Genomic DNA, 18,070 nt, shown 5'->3' on the forward strand with positions numbered 1-18,070 from the left:
CAAAACATTCAGTCTTCACTAAAAGTTTGGGAAGCTGTGGCAGGGAAATGAAGTAAGCTATCCCAAGCCACTCCTAGAAGCAGAAGAAGGGATTAGCACTCAGGGCTGCTGCTTGTCTTGAACCACCAGTCTCCATTCATCTATTTTCCTGTTGCATTGCCGGATAATCAAAACCTTTGAATTCAGTTTTCCATCTCTTTACTGTTAAATTACTACCTCGTCATGTTGTAACCTGAGGTTCCAAGCACTGATGACTTTTGTTGTTATCTTATGGTACTCACCGGTACAGAGAGAAGATGAACACAAAATACCTGGAAATCACATAAGCAGCAACATAAGGACTGCAAGACTTCTCCAGCCCAACTAAAACGAGATACATTTTTTCTCAGTGGAACACAGATCTCCTTCATGAGGCAAGGGGTGGTGCTTGTTTGAATTTTTATTTTGGGTCTTTTTGATGTGTTTTTTTTTTTTTTTTAATAGCCTTAGTTGGCTCTTTAAAAGCCAGTAGTAGTTCTAGCCCCAAGTTTCCTGTTCTGAATCTAATTTTTTCCAAGGCACAAGAAATGACTTACCTGTAGATCATAAAGACTGTCAAAAAGCTCAACAGCCAGGATTAGAATCATATTTTCTACTTTATCTTATTTTCTTCCAAGGCAGTGCAAAATGTTACCAAAAAGCATTACTACCAAATGACATTAGGGCTTAAAAAGTATTGGCATGGGAGCCCATCTAGATACCTATCCGTCACATTTATCTGTTCACAGCATGAAAATAAAGGCCTACACAAGGAACAAATACAAAGCAAAAAGCTGTCTTCAGTCTATTTTAATAAGTGAAATAAACCTAAAGGTATGCATTGGATTTCAGCAGCAGTTAACCTTTTCCCTGACATGATGCAAGGTATCTGCAGGGATATTAAGCAGATTTGCTAAATGCCATAGTGGGGCTCACTCTGGAGACTGCCAGAGCATTGCCAGCTTATATAAACCTTCCCAGGAGTTAGGCTGATAGTCTCAGGCTTCTCCGAAAACATTGCTGATCCATAGGGATAATCTCATTTCTTGGACCATGAAATAAGTTGTAGCCTAAGGGTTACAGCTGATATATGTGTGAGACACAATCACCAGCTTGCCAAGTGGCTGCTTTACCCAGGTCTGTTAGGTGGCTTTTGGGTCTGCAAGAGACTCAGCTGAACTTAGTTGCTACTTTCTAGTAGGGGACACCATTCCTGATGTCATCCTCCCCACTGCCTGCCTTCCATTGCCCCCAAACATGTTCACAGTGATCACCTTAGTGCATGTTTTGGAATAGGAGGGATTTGATACAGCATTTGTGTTTCACAAAAGGCAAGAGAGCTGAAAAGCTGGTCAAACGATTCCTTCCTAGAATACATCCCTGCAGGTCCCATGGGTCCCTGTGCTCAAGCACACACACACAAGTCGTGAGGTAGCTGTTTTTGCTAAGGCAAAGAGCATTACCTGTTTAGAGAGCTTTGGCTGTCAGTAGAACAGGCATTTTCAGCTTTGTTGCAAAACAGTAGAGCTAGATAGGTCTGAGGTCCTGCTCAGTGTACCTGGCAGGTGCTGGACTTCAAAACTAACGCCAAGATTTTCAGAATCGAAGTGCCAGCAGCTGGGCAGTCCCAGGCTGTAGGCACTGTACAGGTGTGAACCTGTTAAGCCTCAAGCTCCTGGAAAGTGCTTTCCCTTGTAAGCACTAGACTGGGAATTACTACCACTTGCCTGACACCACTGTTGTGAGAAGTAGGTGTGGTATTTCCCTGTTCAATCAAATAGAAGAAGCCCAAGGTCACTGCCCTTCTTTTTGAAATGGGTCCACTCCATTTTAAGTGCTTCCCTTTGTCTCCTTTGCAAAGTGGTGGCATGGAAACAGTGCCACCTCCCACCATGAAATGACAGCTTGCTCCAGCCCTTTCATAACAGAGGCCCTTGAGGAGTACACCAAGGGAGCTTGATGAGGTTAGTAATCACTGCAGCACATGAAATGCATGTTGCACTTCGACCTTTTGTACATAAAGAGCTACACTGGTTCTACCTCTAAAGCCGGGGAGATTTACACATATGGCTTTCTCCCAGCACTGAGGGAGGAGAAACTGAGGCAGTAAAATCCTGAAAGCCAGCAATTTATTCAAGGGATGCTGAGAGCGCTTGAAGGCTTAAAGCTTATGGTGTTTTACCTACAGTTTGCAGCAAAGGAAAAAAAGGATAGGATTTTCATTAAACCCTAGTATTTTTAGAGACACAAACTATACTTTTCTTTTTCAAGTCGCACTGACAGTCCTGCGAAAGTTCTCTGAGTTTTTACTTCACAAGAGCTGTGTGCACAGCTCTTGGAGATCCACTGCCTCTTATCTGTTGCTGTAGTGGCAGCTGCCCTGAAAGACAGGCTAGAAACAACCTTCCAGTCTTCTATGCCTAAGACCCTTTCTGAGGTCGTCTGTCCTATTGTCCTTTGGCAGTCACACCTCACTCCCACATACTGATAGCACCTGCCACGACCTCTGGTTAACGACTTACCTCCAAAAGCTGAAGAAATAATTTCTGCCAGGTCTGCCTATGTTAAATGACTTTGAGAGAGAGGTATGTCATGACACAGACTTCCCTGCTCACAGTGTGATTGGGGAATCCCAAACCTTTTCTTCAGTACCTCATATCTTGGACTACAAGATACCTGGGAAGCAAAACCAGGTAATATCCCTTTTCCTTTCTCAGAGCAGTTTCTAATTTTAATTACCTTCACCATCGCTTCGGTAGTAGCACTTCATGGCAGTCCCCTCTTCTGTAGTTTGGAAATTGAGAAACAGAAATATGACACAATTACCTTCAATTACCAAAAATATTACTTTTATGGAATAAAAGTGAAAATTTGATTTAGTCCAGATCTGAAGCAGTGAGAGAGACACAGAGAGATTATAGGGGAGTTTTCAGCGACCCATGGCCTCCAGAGAGAAGAAATAATCATGTTACTGCGTTTCCTCCCAGCTTCACAGCAGTTTATATCCTTTAATCTCACACACTGAATCCTCTGTTTGCTTGGGCTTTGGAGATTCAACAAGCCCCATATGCAGTTAGCACAAAGCAGGATTCCCCCACTACCTGCTGTTTTGATCCTGGCCACAGACATAAATGACTGCTCTGCCTCTGTATACACAACATGTACGTGGATTAGGTACAAATTCAAACGTGCAACACGGCTCCCTCCACCCATGCTGTCTGCAGAGACAAAAACATCCACAGCAGTAAAAAGTGCAAAGATAATTCAGTGTTTTCCACTTGATCCCTGGAGAGGTTTCTTGGCATCCCTTGGCACATCCCACCTTGTGCACCCACCTCAACCCTCAAAAGCTATTGAGATGCTTGCTTTGCTCAGTCCAATTTTCCTTTTGGTCTTCAAGGCTCTTCTACCTGCATTTTCAGGTGGATAACCAATACTGTGCACACTGAAGTTCTATATAGCCCATAGCAGGAGCCCCAGCATCCCTTTAAAACATTTCAAGCTTGGTTTTTTGCCATCCCTTCTCTCTAAATGCATGACTGCCAACAGGCCAATACCAGCTGCATGCCTTAGAGTCAAAATGCGTTGTTCAACTTGGACTGCTGTGTCCCATTTTTATTTGAACGATTCTTCTTCTGCCCCACAGCACACAAGGACCCCCAGTGGTTTTGCATTTGAGCTCCAGCTGGTGCATCTTGGCTGCGTGTAGCAACGTCTCAGTGCCCGTCCCTGCCGTGCACCTCCTCCAGCAAGTCAAGACATCACCATGTCCCAGCGCTGACTCATGGCTATGCTCTCACAAGGGTTGATGACAAGCTCTTTAATACTTTCATTCGTGTCCCCAATCGTCTCAGTGTCCAAACAGAAGCGTGAGGCTATGTGTTCAATGTGTGACCCAACTTTACCCCATCGCTGAGGAGAGAGACACACGAGAGGAAAAACAGATGAACAAGCTTCCACCCCATTATATTTTTACTATACTGTTCCAGCATCAAAAGGACAGTTGTCACCAAGCCTCTGTGGCCTGATGCTGGGAAGCACAAGGTCCCCAAACCCACACCAAGCCGAGCACACGCTGAGCATTTTTCCCATCAGAAGCACACTCATTTAAGCTCGGCCTCTGCCTGGCTTCAGGAAGATAATATATTACTAACAGCTTTTTCCCCAGGTCACTGGTTCAAATGCCAGCTCAGTGATTAACTGCAGAGAAACGTTAGCATCTGCTGCCTGACTGGCAGCCCGTGTGAACTAAATTGCCAGTTTGGGTTTGACTTCTGCAGATAAGTATCCAGATCACCACCCTCACTAATAGACATCCTTATCAACACACTCATTTAAGAGGCAAAGGGCTGAACAGGCCAGAGTCTGTACTCCTGAATAGACTGTGCTTCCCAGATGAAGTCAGAACACACGGGCCATTTACTGTGCAGTAATACTATGATGAAAGAAAGGGAATCTCAAAGAAAATGGGGGATCAGTGACAGGGCTCACCTGCTTGTTGTCACCTTCTTTACAAGGTGACAGCAGCACCTGGGAACCAGGGAAGAGCGTGTACACAGACAAACACAGCTGCTGCTGGCGGACTTGGTGGTTGTACGTGTATGTCCATTCCTGCAGAGAGGAAGAAAAAAAACGAGGTGAGAGATCAGTGTTGACTCTTGGTATTCTTCTACTCAGAAAACCAACACTTTGGCTTGGATCCTGCCCCTTCTGAAGGCAAGCACAAACATCATTGACTTTAAGAGTCACCAGGACAGGTCACTGTTTCAAGCCTCCCCAAAACTGCAGCTGTTATTGGGGGACTGCAAGTGCCAAAGAAAATGTCTACAAAAGCACTTGGAAGAAAATGGTTCATGAGACAAAAGATTCCATAGCTAGAACTGGGCTGTGGTTGGGGGGAAAAAAGGATAGGAAAAAAGCAAAAGAGAGGCAGAAATACTATAACCACACAATGTGGAATCCTGTTTTTCCAGGGAAGAGCAGCAGAAATGTTTTGCAGCTGGTGGTGGGAGAGGTGATACAAAGCAAATGTTTGCAACTCCTAGGATTCTGTTCCCAAATATAACAAAAATCAGGGATAAAGCTCAGCTTTCTATCAAGGCAGCAGGAGCAAATTCCAAAGGTTTGCTGTACTGGTTTGCGATGATCACTGCTACTTCTGTTCCTCTGGGCTGTCTTGAAGGTTTTTTCCTCATACTGCTTTTCACATTCACCTTCTCTTACGAGCTTCTCAGCCTAAGAAATAAACTTTGGAGGAGCAGAGACTTTGTCCAGTGTAATGCTTACCAAAGAATAGGGGCTCTCTGGGATTACCCTCTTTTTCACTACTGGATGTTTTACTTGGGAAAAAAGAGAAGTAGCTGATAGTTTGACCAGGATTTCTAAATGTGCACAACAAAGCATCAGGCATGTACAGATACAAAGCCCAGGAGTACTTCACAGAAGTTTACTCCAACGTTTATTCCAGTTGAACTTTCCTATCATTTACCAGTGTTCACATTACCCAAAAGCAGCTCCTGAGAGGATCCCAAGCAAGGGATGACTCCTTGCTATTTGTGTGTGTACACAGATAGACAAGAGCTGGTTTGGCTGATGGGAAACTGCAAACCAGGCTTTCACATAACTCTGGAGGGAGAATTCTGGAACAATTGTTTTGCTTATAACTTTGTGTGAGTATCAACTTTAAAATTAGAAAGAGCGGGGCTGGAAGGGTTTTCTGAGAGCCCCTAGCCAGGGTGCAAAGCAGGATCAACTCCTGCTATGTAAATGGCTCTGAGCAGTCAGGTGAGCAGCAGTGGGTGCAAATGGAAAGCAGGATTCTGAACTGTGGCAGGGCAGGTGAGCAGGACTGGAGGACAAAGAGCAGGCTGGCTTCACTATCAGAGGGCAATAACCCTGCTGGAGAGATAAGGCCAGGGAGCAAGAGGGTTTCTGCAACAGCCCCCAGTAGCCAAGGCAGATGCTTTGACACAGTACAGGCTATGAAAACTCAAAACCTGCTGTGAAAGGAAAGGTGCAGAGAGAAAGCAAAACAGTTCAGAGCTCAGATATGGAGAGCCAAAGCTCCATGAGAAGTGATGTGAGCAGTGGTGTTGGCAATGGAGGGGAAGGCAGAGCTCAAACATATGGCTATTAGGCTGAGGCTGGAAAAATGAAGGGTAAAAGGTGCTCCTGGGAGACTTCAACCCTTTCTAAGTGCTGGAGGGGAATGTGAAGAATGGCTGCCTTGCTCTCAGAGCTGGGATGCCTGCAGCTCCCCCGACTTTGAATGGTGGAGGTTTTTTGTTGCACGAGCATGAATTATTAGAGCAGGGAAACGCTTCCACTCCTTTGGTATTTGTCACCGTCAGCAGCTCTAACTCCTCTCCTCAACTTCAAAACAGACAGCTACAGGCATTTAACTCCTGGGAACATAAATCCCACTTTGATTCAGGTTCTTAGCCACCTAGAAGGGAAAACATGCTTTTGCACAGCAGACCCAGCTCCACAAGGACTTCACACTGTGATCCTCATACCCCGTGCTTCTTAGCCCACTACTCCCCACCAGCTCATGGAAATCAAACCTGGCTTTCTGAACAGCCTGCCCACAGGCTTCTCAGTGAGCGCTGCCCAGGATTTGGGCACATAACAAGCATTCATTTTCAAAGCTGTAATCTGCGCCCAAAGGGCCTTCTGGCAACTAGTTCTTCTTTGTCATATGGAGCAGAGTTTACCTGATCCTACAGTGAACATATTCCAGACATCCCAACCATGCACGCTGTCAGCTGCTGTGTGTAAACCACCAGCCTGGGAAATCAGGTGCCAAATTACTCCTGCATCTGTGAAGAACCAAACCCTACGGGGCAAGCTCCAACATCTGTTCTTGGTGCCCACACTACTACAAGCTGCTTTGAAAACCTGCTTTACATTTTTAACCAGTTGTTAGTCATTCTACCTCAGGACAGGGCTGGAGCTGAATCCATGACGCTCCTCAGCAGCAGCTAGTTAATCCTGGACTTGTTGGATCCCCCAACTAACTCAGGCCATGGGACTTTTTTTTTTCCTTTGATGTCTTAGCCTCCTTGCTTCACTGAGGTACCTCACGGAGGACTGCTCCTCACAAAGGTCCTCCACGCTTTTTTTCCAGGCCAGGCTCTGTTCAAGCCTTCTCAATATTCACATCATCTCAAGGCAGGACCATTCTCTCATTCAGCAATGGTCCATGGGATAGAAAGGGTGGTGGTAACCATCTTTCCTAAGCTTTGTTCATCATAACAAGTGAGGAGTCCAGAGCTAGATGTATGCATTGGTTCGACAGCTGACATTGGATCCTACCCTCTTGCCCCTAGGCTGTCCTTCTACTGTCTTTATCTCAACTGACAGATATTCACACAGCTCATCTATTTTGGCAGAATGGCTCTTTATGAAAGCCAGTCCTGTTGAAAATGTTTTATCCAGCTCTAATCATGTCTTGTCCCCTCTTAGCCCTAGATGAAAGCCAGAGAAAATGATGCAGAAAATTAAGAAATCTGGGGGGGATAGGGGGGGAGTCAGTTGAACACCACAGAATCCATGAAGGGCTTTGAGTTCAAATGCATGCAAATGGCCATGTAAATTTTTATCTTACCTCATATCTTTCCTTATTTGTAGCAGTTGGGATTAAAATTTCTGCCTTTTTCTTCTTTTCCATTAGAAACTACTTTATCTCCTAAACCCTGGCACCCCTAGCACTGACATGGCCAGCACAGCAGTAACAACAACAGAGCTTCACACCATGGAGATTGTGGTGGACAGTGTAGCCCATGGTACTCCTAAGGAGATTTTCAAGGAGCTAGCATAGCTTCAGGGCTGCAGACTGGCCTGAAGAGATGCCATCAGGGCTTAGACCTGATCCCAGCACTAGTGAAAAACAGATATACGAGGTGAAACTGAGATCAAGATTTCCTGCCTTTTCGAAGACAAACACAAGTGGTGGTGGAGTAAGGAGGAAGAGGGTGGGCTTGGAGAACAGAGCTACCAGCTGCATACCACCACCAGCAATCCCCCTCTTCCAAAGCCTCAGATAACACTAACCCCCCATCTGAGGCTTGTGACTATTTTTCAAGGCTTTAGCATCATTTGAGCAGGCACCTGTCACTGTTACTCAGCATGATTATGAATTGAGGAAATTATTTTAAAATGTGACCTTCGGCTTGGCATAGCCTGGCTGACAGATGGAGGAAGGAGCCCCTCAGCCTAGGGAGAAGCAGTCCCACGGGAACCCAGCATTACGTGACAGAGAGGCCTCTGCTACTGAGTAAGAGGTCAGCTGTACCCTAAAGCCAAGGTAGTAGCTAGAGAAAAATGTTTCTGAAGAAGCTGGGAAAAATCTAATTCCCCAATTATCTTTTTAAAATCAGAGGGAAGGACTTCCCAAGGCACGTGACTGCATGGGTCACCTAAGAATACCAAAGTGCTCCTCTCATCAAAAGACCCTGGGATGCAACTGGCACTTACACACATCTCAGGAGAGGGAAAGCGAAGTACACAAGGTGCCACTGCTACCCCTCTGCTCTGCTAGCTCAGCCTGCCTCCTGCAGCTCTGGCCAGCCTACAGCTGGGGCAGGATGTGTTCATGAAGGGGAACGAAGGCTTTTGAGGGGAGGAAGGTCAGAAGAGAATGTTTATGGCTGAGTTGTCTCAGGAGGCACATTTAGTCAGCAAACAGAGGACCTCAAGCAAACTGGGGTGAGCATCAAAGCTGTATCAGGCAGATTATCAGATTGCATTTCCTTCACAGGAAGAGTCAAGGACATGCCACTCAAATGCAGTGGCAGCCACTCAGCTCCAAACACCAGATATTTTGGGGTGCAGGCCCAGGAAATGGATGCCACAGCCTTCTTACTGTTTCCTTGCTTGTCTAGAAGATGCCTGAACTTTACATTCATCTTGCATAGACTGCTTACATGTGTGTGAGTATCCAGGTCAAAGCACCTTCTGCTTTTTTTATCTGAAGTATGTCAGGTTTCCTGAAGCTGTTAATGATTTAAAGTCTGTTCCAAACTCTGTGAACTAATATCAACTGACACTTGACTTGGAAAAAACCCCCAACTACTCACATCTTCATTAGATAGATGAGGACAAAATTATGATCAATTATTTTCCCTCAGATGCATTTCTCTTGTGAAAAACTAAATCAATCTCTTCATTTAGCAAATGAGACGCAACAAAGCATAGAGTACAAGGGCTCCAGTGGGCAGGAGTGCAGGCAGAGCCCACTGTGCCCTGGGGATGGCACTGCACAAAGATCTCTGCCAGTCAATAACTCAAGAGCCCTCTGAGAGCCATCTCAAGAGACAGAGCCTACTCTGACCACTGTCAGACCTTTTGGAACAGAAAGGGCCAAACGGATCCCCAGGATGGCAGAACAGAGCTCTCCTACACAAAGATGAGGGGTCTTTTTGTGCCTCAGTGCCCTTTTTTGTAATTCAAGGCCAACACCGGACACCACCAGGGAGGGTCTGTGAGACCTGCTAAGGGTGTAAATCTGATTTCACCACAGAGTATTCATCTCAATTTATCCAAACTATGGATGTAGCCAGAGGTCTCACAACATTCTTCCCCTGCACTACAGATAGAAAGAACTAAAATAAAGAGCAACTCATTGCCATCTCACAGCTCCTTTGCCTCTCTCTTTAAACCATGATAATGTATGATAGCTCAGATCTTCTCACACCCAGTCCCAGGACTTCATGCATGAAATGTTGCTAAAGGGCTGGGGGAGCCTAGCAATGAGACAGATACAGAAAGGCAATCAGAGCAACCAAATTACTGCCCTGTAATAGTGATAATAAAGAATTTGGATGGCCAGGATATTTCCATGGTACTTACTGAATGCCAGGAAAGCACAGCTTTGATTCAACTAAACCTATTTTTCAAATAATGAAGCTTAGGGCAAGCAAGATGTGACTTCAATATGTTAAAAGTGAAGATTATTGCTCTATTATGGTATATCAAATGCAAAACTAAGTAGCAGTCAGGACTGCTGCATAATCGATCCTACACAGCCTGGTCACTATAACACCCATGTCATTCACAAGTTCAGGTGGTCTTGTAACAATTGTGTCATTAAAATATGTTTCTATTCACAATGAAAGTTTAAATATCACGCTTTAATCTGAAATAGTCTCTGTGGGTACAAGTAACAGAGAATTATCCTAGAAAGACAGAAAGATAAAAGGAAAAGGTTTTTCTTTGTTCCTGTTGTGTACTGAGTATAGGCATTCTGCAATCTGTTTGTAGTGTATTTTTCTGTTCCCTTGCAGAGTTAGTCCTGGATGTGCACAAGAAATGGAGCTGCCATCCAGCAGGAAGTGTTGACCTATTGCAAACTGCTGCAGAATCAGAATGGGAAGCTGAAAAGTTTGTGCCATGAAAAATTCCAAAAATTTACTGCATAGAAATGTCAAAACAAAATGTGTTTGCTGGGAATGAAACAATCCAACTTGTTGGCATGACATTTCTCATTTTAAAATACCACATCAAACTGATATTTCAGAAAGACCAAAACCATTTCATTTTGAAACGCTAGCTTGCAGCAGCATTTTTCATTCTGATTTTCCCAGATTTTTTTTAAAAAAACATCCAATTCATTGAAAGTTGCAATTGTCACTGAAACATTTTTCTTTTCTTCTGCAGAGCTGGCCCTGCAAAACATGATGACCTCCTCTCATTAGCTTGCTTTTCTTGCTGTTTATGTGAAAAGTCCACGTAGCAGAGGAAGAAATAAAAACAATCCTAGAACCTGGAAACCAGTGAAACAGTAAGAAGTGTAACTGTGCGACACTCACAATTATATTCATTATATTTTCTGAACTGACTAATATTCGAGTAATCATTGTTGATTTTACTATGCTGTGAAACAGATATTATTTTCCTGCCTAAAGACAGGCATGCAACTGCATTTGAAAGAGATGCACATAATGACAAGCTTCCTTTGCACATACAAATCAGTCTCCCCAGGCTGGGCCTTTTATATGCACAGCTACCTGGCTTGAATGTGTAACCACAAGGGTTAAGAATGTACAGTCAAGCGGAAGCAAGCACACCATTGCCTATTAAATTATTTCACAGCAACAGTGGAGAAGCAAGTGATTGTTATCTTCCCTGTTTTATAGATGGGAACAGTGAGAGAACTTACTGACATGCCCAAAATCACAAAGGGAGGCTGAAGGAAAGGCAGGTTTTGTAGCTGTGTCTTCAGAGTCTTGCTCCAGAAACTCTGCTGCAACAAGGCACATGAGCCTACTCTTGGCTCTGATGTTTCCTGGGCTGTGATTTTGAAAACACCAATTCATACAGCTTTTTCTCATCTCAGTGAGATTGAAAAAAACGAGATCGTCCTCATTAAATTCTCACTAGTTTAATGGGCAATCTAATACTGAGAGAATGCAGGCTATGAAGTTATAAATACCATTGTGATTCAGTGCATTCTGAAAGAGAAAAGGCTGAAAGATGAGAGGAAATTATAGTTCTCTTTGTCTTTGAGCTGCGCAGATGAGCAGCGTGTGGTGTTTCTGGCACTAAGTGGTCAGCAGAGGCTGGCACAGAGATGAGTGGTCCACACTGCACTGTGGCTCCTGCACCAATCCCTGCCGCTGCCCAGGGCTTCCACCTAAGTCAGGTGGAGTTACCAGGGTTTAACTACATGCTATCTAAGGAAAGGGTCTGTCAGAACAGGTAAATCCTCCAACGGAGCTTTAGCAAACTAAAGAAATTATCTTGAAGCTGACCCAGAGGCTTCTCTGCATCCAGCATCATCGGGATACACAACAGATCTTACCTGTGCCTTTGGTACTGTACCCTTGCTGCTGTTACAAGGATTTAAGCTCAGGATGGGGAGCTCTTGGTCTTCAGACTTGTGTGACTCCAGGCAGCTCTGTCTTTGCCTGATCATCCCAGTCTGATAGAGCGACTCCTCGGGAATCCTGTGGGAACAGCATTCGAACAACATCCATACTCCCCTAGGCCCACGGAGTACTCAAAGGAGGCTCAGTGGGGTAAGGTCACACCATTTCACCTTCACAAAATGGGAGTGGCAAGATCTATTACAACACGGAACCACTGAGAGCAGTACACGGACAGGGACGCTGCAGAAGCAGCGCTCGGAGATGGATGGCTGACCTTTACAAGAGGAAAAAATAAATAACAGTGCACAAGGCAAACAGAGGAGCAAGGAATAGACTTTGAGCAGGCTGAAGGTCAGCCTTCAGCTTACAAGAGTGGGGAACTTTATAACACACTGTCACAGAGCCCTGGCGTTCCCTGTGAATGCTGCTGTGCAATGCCACGCACAGCAAAAAAACCCAAGAAAACAGCTATAAATCACCATTTTCACACAGTGATTCCGCACTTGGCCATTGCACCAGCAGGGTGCCTGGCAGTACCTCCAGAACTTTTCCACCCTTTCTGAGGATGGCTCCTGATAGGAGAATGAACGCAACGGTTTCTAGAATAATTTTGGTAACTAAAAAATATCTGTGCAAAAGCAACTGTGGAAGGGGATATTAAGCAAAGCAAGGCAGAGCTATCTGAATACAAGTCATAAAATCCTAGAGTGGATGGTTTCACAACAGGGAAGTCTTGAGTACCACAGAACAGTGTGAAAGGACTGGAAATTAGGTGCTTCTTTAGTAAGCAAGAGTCATTAAGTACTGAAACAGCCCAGCAGAGGCTATGGTGGATTTTCTGCCTTGGGATACTTTTGAGAGGAAAACTAGCTATTTCCCTATGCAACCTGTCCCACAGCATGGGCAGGAGGACACCTAATGAATCCCTGAGAGCAAATGGGAATAACTGGTGTTTTGTCCCTCATTAATCCCACAGCGAAGAGCTGCAAGGTCTATAAGATTGTTTAGAGAAAGCAGGATCACAAATCATAGGATCATAGAATAGCCTGAATTGGAAGGGACCCACAAGGATACCTGAAGACCAACTCCTGGCCCTGCGGCATGGCACACTGTACTTGAAGTCAGCACAAAATTTACTCTGCCCTTCTGTGAAGCCCAAGGGAGGGGGTGCCTGAGTCTCTGGGGCAGGGGGACATGGGGGGACTGGAGATGAAGAGGGAAGCTCTGTGGGGCAGGAGGGATAAGGCATCCCCCTGGCCTGCTAGAGACAGGTGGAGATGGCACATCCATACCGAAGTTCGGGATAAACATTTTCCAGGTACCACTTGAAGCTGTGGCATTTCAACTTCTTCCGCAGCTCCACTCTGCTCTGGACACTGTAGGAAGAAATTATCATAGAGATGCAATGGAAATGAGTAAAGTGAGACCCAACACACCAAAAAGGGAGGCTGATAGAAATCCAGCAGATATGCACAGACAGCAAACACAAGAGCATCAGCAGCTCTATTTTCTGCTTTCTTCTGTATGAGCTTGAGAGGTTGTTTTGATCCCCATCTCTTTGGAGGTCTCACTTGGTAGAATGGCATGACGACATATTGCCATTTTAACAAGGAGTCTGAAGTTGGGCACATAAATAGATCAACAGAAAAGTACAGTCATTTAAAAATTATCAGTAAAAAAAATGTATGCTGTCTACTATATGCAATAAGCATTACTTTAATATATTAACGTACAAGGAAATTAATATATGCTATTCACTATACTAAGTTACTCTTAGTTTATAGGACTACAGGAGGCCTTGATTTCCAACAGCACCTAAACACATTTTTAAGTCAGCAGAAGTTAATCTCACAGTGAAATACTTTTTTCTTTCATTAATCATGACAAAATTTCTGCTGAGGGATTAGGCAGTACAGTGACATTTTCCAAACTCCAGCTCCTCCCTAGGCCAGCCTGTGGAGCTGTTATGAGCTGGCATTTACAGAGTACTTGGAAGCCTCCAGTACCTTCCTTTTGCATAGGGTAACTTCTCCACACCCTCCTATAAAAAGGAGGACAGAGATGTTACTTCATTTGGTGCCAATAAATGGGAGTAGGATATTAATTCAGTGAAAACAGGTTAGTCAGCAGGACTTTAATTTATTTATTCTGGAGACTGAAGATTAGCTACAAGGAATTTGGGTTTGGATTTGGAACCACCTGTGGTCCACAGGAAACTTTCTAAGGCAAGGAGGACCATATGAAAATGAGAAATATAACACAAATATTTTCAGTCCTCCTGACAGGGAGGTGTTTCTGACTGTTCACAGAATGAATGGCAAACTCCCTGCATACAAAGGACTTGCTCCTTTCCAATAAAGCATTAGCAGGCCAAAAAATTGATGATTTTCCTTCTCCTCAGCTGCCAACAACACCTCTGAACTCTCCCACCAAACTCCGCTCTGGGACCAGAAGTATTTGTACCTAATGCCAAGGGTGGGACATAGGCAAAGGTTTTCCCCCACCTGGGTTTGGTTCACTCTCTGGGATAAACCAGCACAGCATATAAACTGGCTGTTTATAGGTCTCATTGCTGTGCTCATAGCATCTGCCTACCATTAGCATTTAATTGAGCGTTACTACAGAAACAACGCAGGCGGGTTTCCGCAGCAGAGCGACGTCACCGTGAACACCCCACTGCAGCAGGCAGGGCACAGGAAGGGCACAGGCAGGGCACAGGCAGAGCAAGATCCTTACTTTCCATAAGGCCTCCCCTGGGCTGCGGGACGAGCTGCGTAGTAGTACTGCTTGAACTCATCCATCCACACCTCCGCAGTGCGCTTGGTGTTTCTGAAGGAGGCAGCAAAAGACAGATGAAACCAAGGAAGCCTCCAAGGTAACATTTTCCAAAATGTATTAACTGATCCATCCTGCTCTCCTCCTACCCTCAACTCGGTCTTTGGCATCACCCAAATCACCTTTGAGACAGCCCACTCCTTACTACTAGAGAAGGTACTCCTCCTCCTCATTACTCCAGGGACCAAACTCATCAGGCCAAATAAAGCTTGGGTGAAGAATTCACCATTTCAAACTCAGCTGGATTCTTTGTATCCACCATACTTGGAACTGAAGGTTCTTTTAAGCATCATCTCCCAGGCAGGAGTGCCTGGTGTTTTATTTAGTGGCTTGGATGGAGCTCAGAAAAGTGGTGAAAAATTTGCCAAAGATTTGCAAATATTTCCTTTGAGTCAATCCTGTATAGACTCTCCTGCATTGCACTCCTGGATTTCACTGAGGCAAACCTCAGCATTCAAAAAACTTAAGAGGAACCACCCCACCACAGTGCATAAATTTCAGTCTTTCACATCAGCCAGGTGTCTGCAGGTTTATGAACCTCAGCAAGTCTTCTGTTGACTTGAGATGGCTCTAACTCTTCTTGCAAATATCTTTTTTACTCCATGCCTATCTGCCTATCTCTGCCCAGGCCAGGGGAGTCCTCCAATCTCCTGTTCCAAGGCAGGCCGGTGCCTCTAAGCTTTTGCTATCACATCACTAAACTGCAGGTGCCGTGGGCAGGCTCTGGATCCAGCCAAGTCCCAGGAGGCCAGAAAAGGAGACAGTCAGCATGTGAAGCCAGCACTACACTGGAGTCCAAGCTCACTCTGAAGTACGGGCTGTGTGGAAAAAAAATCAGGATCTGGCAGAAGGGTGGAGACATTTTTTGCTAACATCTCTATTTAAACAGAAGTACTACATAGCATCAGGTTGCCAGAAGCTGCTTCTCCTCTGTGTCTATATACTATAATATTAAGTTTAAGGCTGATAGATACCATAGGGTTAACAACATCCAACCTCCTGATGTCTACAGGTACGTTTCTCCAGACTGCTTTTCAGTTCCTTGATGATTCATGGGCTTCTTCCCCTCTCTCTAAGGAAATAGTTTAAGTGCTCTTGTTCAAGAGATGACTGAATCAGTGTTTACATCTGTACCTAACCTTCCCCAAAGTGCAGAGTTCTTTTGTTTGGCTTCCTGATCTCATCTGGATTTACAAGAAACATGGGGATAAATGATGAGGCTCACACCTACATGATACAGGCATTCCCTAGGTCCCCAGAGGCCTGTGCCAGAGAAGCAGCCAGAAGAGCTGTACCCATTCAAGCTCTCCTTGCTCCTCCTGCAGGTGATGCAATGCAGACACTACCTTTTCACTCAAGTTTGCACTGATGTCGACAGCAGAGATTTTGCCACATCCCAGCCTCTTCTGTATGAATCTTACTTCAATACTAAAAGCAAGAGCCTTCCTCATGTCTCTCAAACTAGTGCTCTCCTCCTTGATTCCAGCAATGCCCTGTGCCCCTCAACACCGGCTATTCAAAGCAAGGCGACAAAGTCCGCTTCCTGCCCCACACACTGCATGGCTGGAAATCATGTAACTGAGAAGTGTAATTTGCACTCCCCCAGCTCGTTGTCTCACGTAAAAGATACGGAAGCTGCAGAGAGCCTGGGTCTTCACAAGTGCTGCTGGCTCTTTCTAACACTGGGAAGCCTGCACTAAAAGGAATGCCTGGTGTGTAAGCACTCACAACTGCAGGTTAGCTGAGAAACAACCCTGCATTTAGTATAAGTACCCCACGTGTTTGTCGTTTACTTAAGCAACAACGTTCCTTCGGCCTCACAGTCTAAAAACAGAGAACATCCTTCCTGACCTCGCTAGCTGCTAACATCAACTTTCCCATGCCTATTCTCACTTATGGATTGCCTTCTTCTTTGCCTGATGTCTTCAGGACCTTAGCCCATTTCAGCCAGCCATTTCAGTATCTGATTCAGTCTATGTTCCTGTGTTTGACGAGAGGTCCCCTTCAGCTGGGATGCCCTGGCAGTTCCTCCAGTGTATATGCCAGCAAGGTGCGCCCCATTGCTGCCTCTGCTCAAGAGACAGCACTAGTCCAGAGGCACAGTCACCCACTCCAGCAAGGTGTTTGGTTCCCCTCTTGGAGAGACTTTGGGAACCAAATTTTCCGGTTCAGCTGAGCCATGCTGAACACGCAGCTAAGGTCACTGGGTGCTGACAGACATTGCTGGCAGCCTGATTGCAGGTCATTATAAATGTGTTCTGATGACTAAAGGTCTAAACCATTTGCTGTTCCAGTAGCTAGTGGTCAGGGATGTGCTGGGGTCATTCTTCCATTTCTGTGCTGATGGAAGGTACCATACAAATGTCCTATTTTTGTCATTTTCTCGACACTGTAGAAATCCTGCAGGACAGTTGTACTAACATGCATGTTCTTTGGCTCAGGAAATTTCTGCCCAAGGATATTTCAGAGTTTTCTAAACAAACTTTCCTCTGTCTTCTCTCCTCCTCCCTCCCTACAAGACAGCTCCTCATTCTGTTTCACAAAAAAGAGCAAGTACAAACCACTTACTTAATGTATGTATTGGCATTTCCCTCTGGAAAGACGTATGGATGTTTCTTCCGGAAGACATGCCCAACACGGCTGCAGGGGATGATTTCCAGGCTCCCTCCGCACATCCACACACGGAAGGAGATTTCTACAAGAGAAGTAGCTTCAGCATTTTGTCTTTTTGTCCTAGAGCAGTCTGGATCCTAGTGTTAGCTCTCACTTCATCCCCTGCCACATTAAACTGGGCTAAATCAATTACCAGAGGGGCTCTCCTAGGCAAAACTGCCTTAAAAGTGTATTTCAAAGCTTCTTGCAAGCTGTTTGAAGTCAGTGCACTTGAAACCTGCCTCTAGCACAGCAGGTGCTATCACAATGGCAAGCATGAGACAGTAAGCAAGTCCCTTTGCATGCAGCCCCGCTTACATTGCAGAATTGTCTTGCCAGTTTTGTGCTCCCCTAATTACTTCTGCTCTGCCTATTTCAGAGTCACTTCCCTCCAAAGAGCTGTCAAGTTCACCACGAGAGGCTATGAGTTCTCTTTATGAATGACTACAACTGTCATTTTCTTTATGAATCCAGCATTGATTTTGCAAACTGAACAGGGAGCTGTGCATCCATTGCCTGCCCCAAGATGGACTGGAGCTTACCCTGCCCAGGTACTATGCCATCGGTGCCAATGTTGTGGTACAATATGGCACACACCCTCACACAAGCAAAGGTCAGTGGCGGGAGGGATTATCTCAAAAGTCTGGATAAGCTGTCAGTATGGGAAATGACTCCCAGTCACTCCAAGCCACTCACTG

At 45.1% G+C, this 18,070-nt stretch overlaps 2 protein-coding genes across 2 annotated transcripts in view; both read right to left on the reverse strand.

Moving 5' to 3' along the window:
* Positions 1-3,419, reverse strand: part of LOC108496298 (calpain-13-like) — a 76,758-nt gene extending 73,339 nt beyond the window's left edge. The window contains exon 1 of the mRNA XM_017812891.1: positions 3,354-3,419. The gene's annotated coding sequence lies outside the window, so the exon portion shown is untranslated. The remainder of the gene's footprint in view (positions 1-3,353) is intronic.
* Positions 2,846-18,070, reverse strand: part of GALNT14 (polypeptide N-acetylgalactosaminyltransferase 14) — a 96,071-nt gene continuing 80,846 nt past the window's right edge. Inside the window, exons 10-15 of the mRNA XM_017812894.1 lie at positions 17,289-17,415; positions 14,622-14,714; positions 13,178-13,261; positions 11,819-11,963; positions 4,510-4,629; positions 2,846-3,930 (exon numbers count right to left, since the gene is read on the reverse strand). Coding sequence (XP_017668383.1) covers positions 3,772-3,930; positions 4,510-4,629; positions 11,819-11,963; positions 13,178-13,261; positions 14,622-14,714; positions 17,289-17,415 — 728 coding nt within the window. The 3' untranslated portion in view covers positions 2,846-3,771. The remainder of the gene's footprint in view (positions 3,931-4,509; positions 4,630-11,818; positions 11,964-13,177; positions 13,262-14,621; positions 14,715-17,288; positions 17,416-18,070) is intronic.

The sequence above is a fragment of the Lepidothrix coronata genome, unplaced genomic scaffold (assembly GCF_001604755.1).
Source record: "Lepidothrix coronata isolate B3197 unplaced genomic scaffold, Lepidothrix_coronata-1.0 Scaffold38, whole genome shotgun sequence".
In the NCBI taxonomy this organism is placed as follows: Eukaryota; Metazoa; Chordata; class Aves; order Passeriformes; family Pipridae; genus Lepidothrix; species Lepidothrix coronata.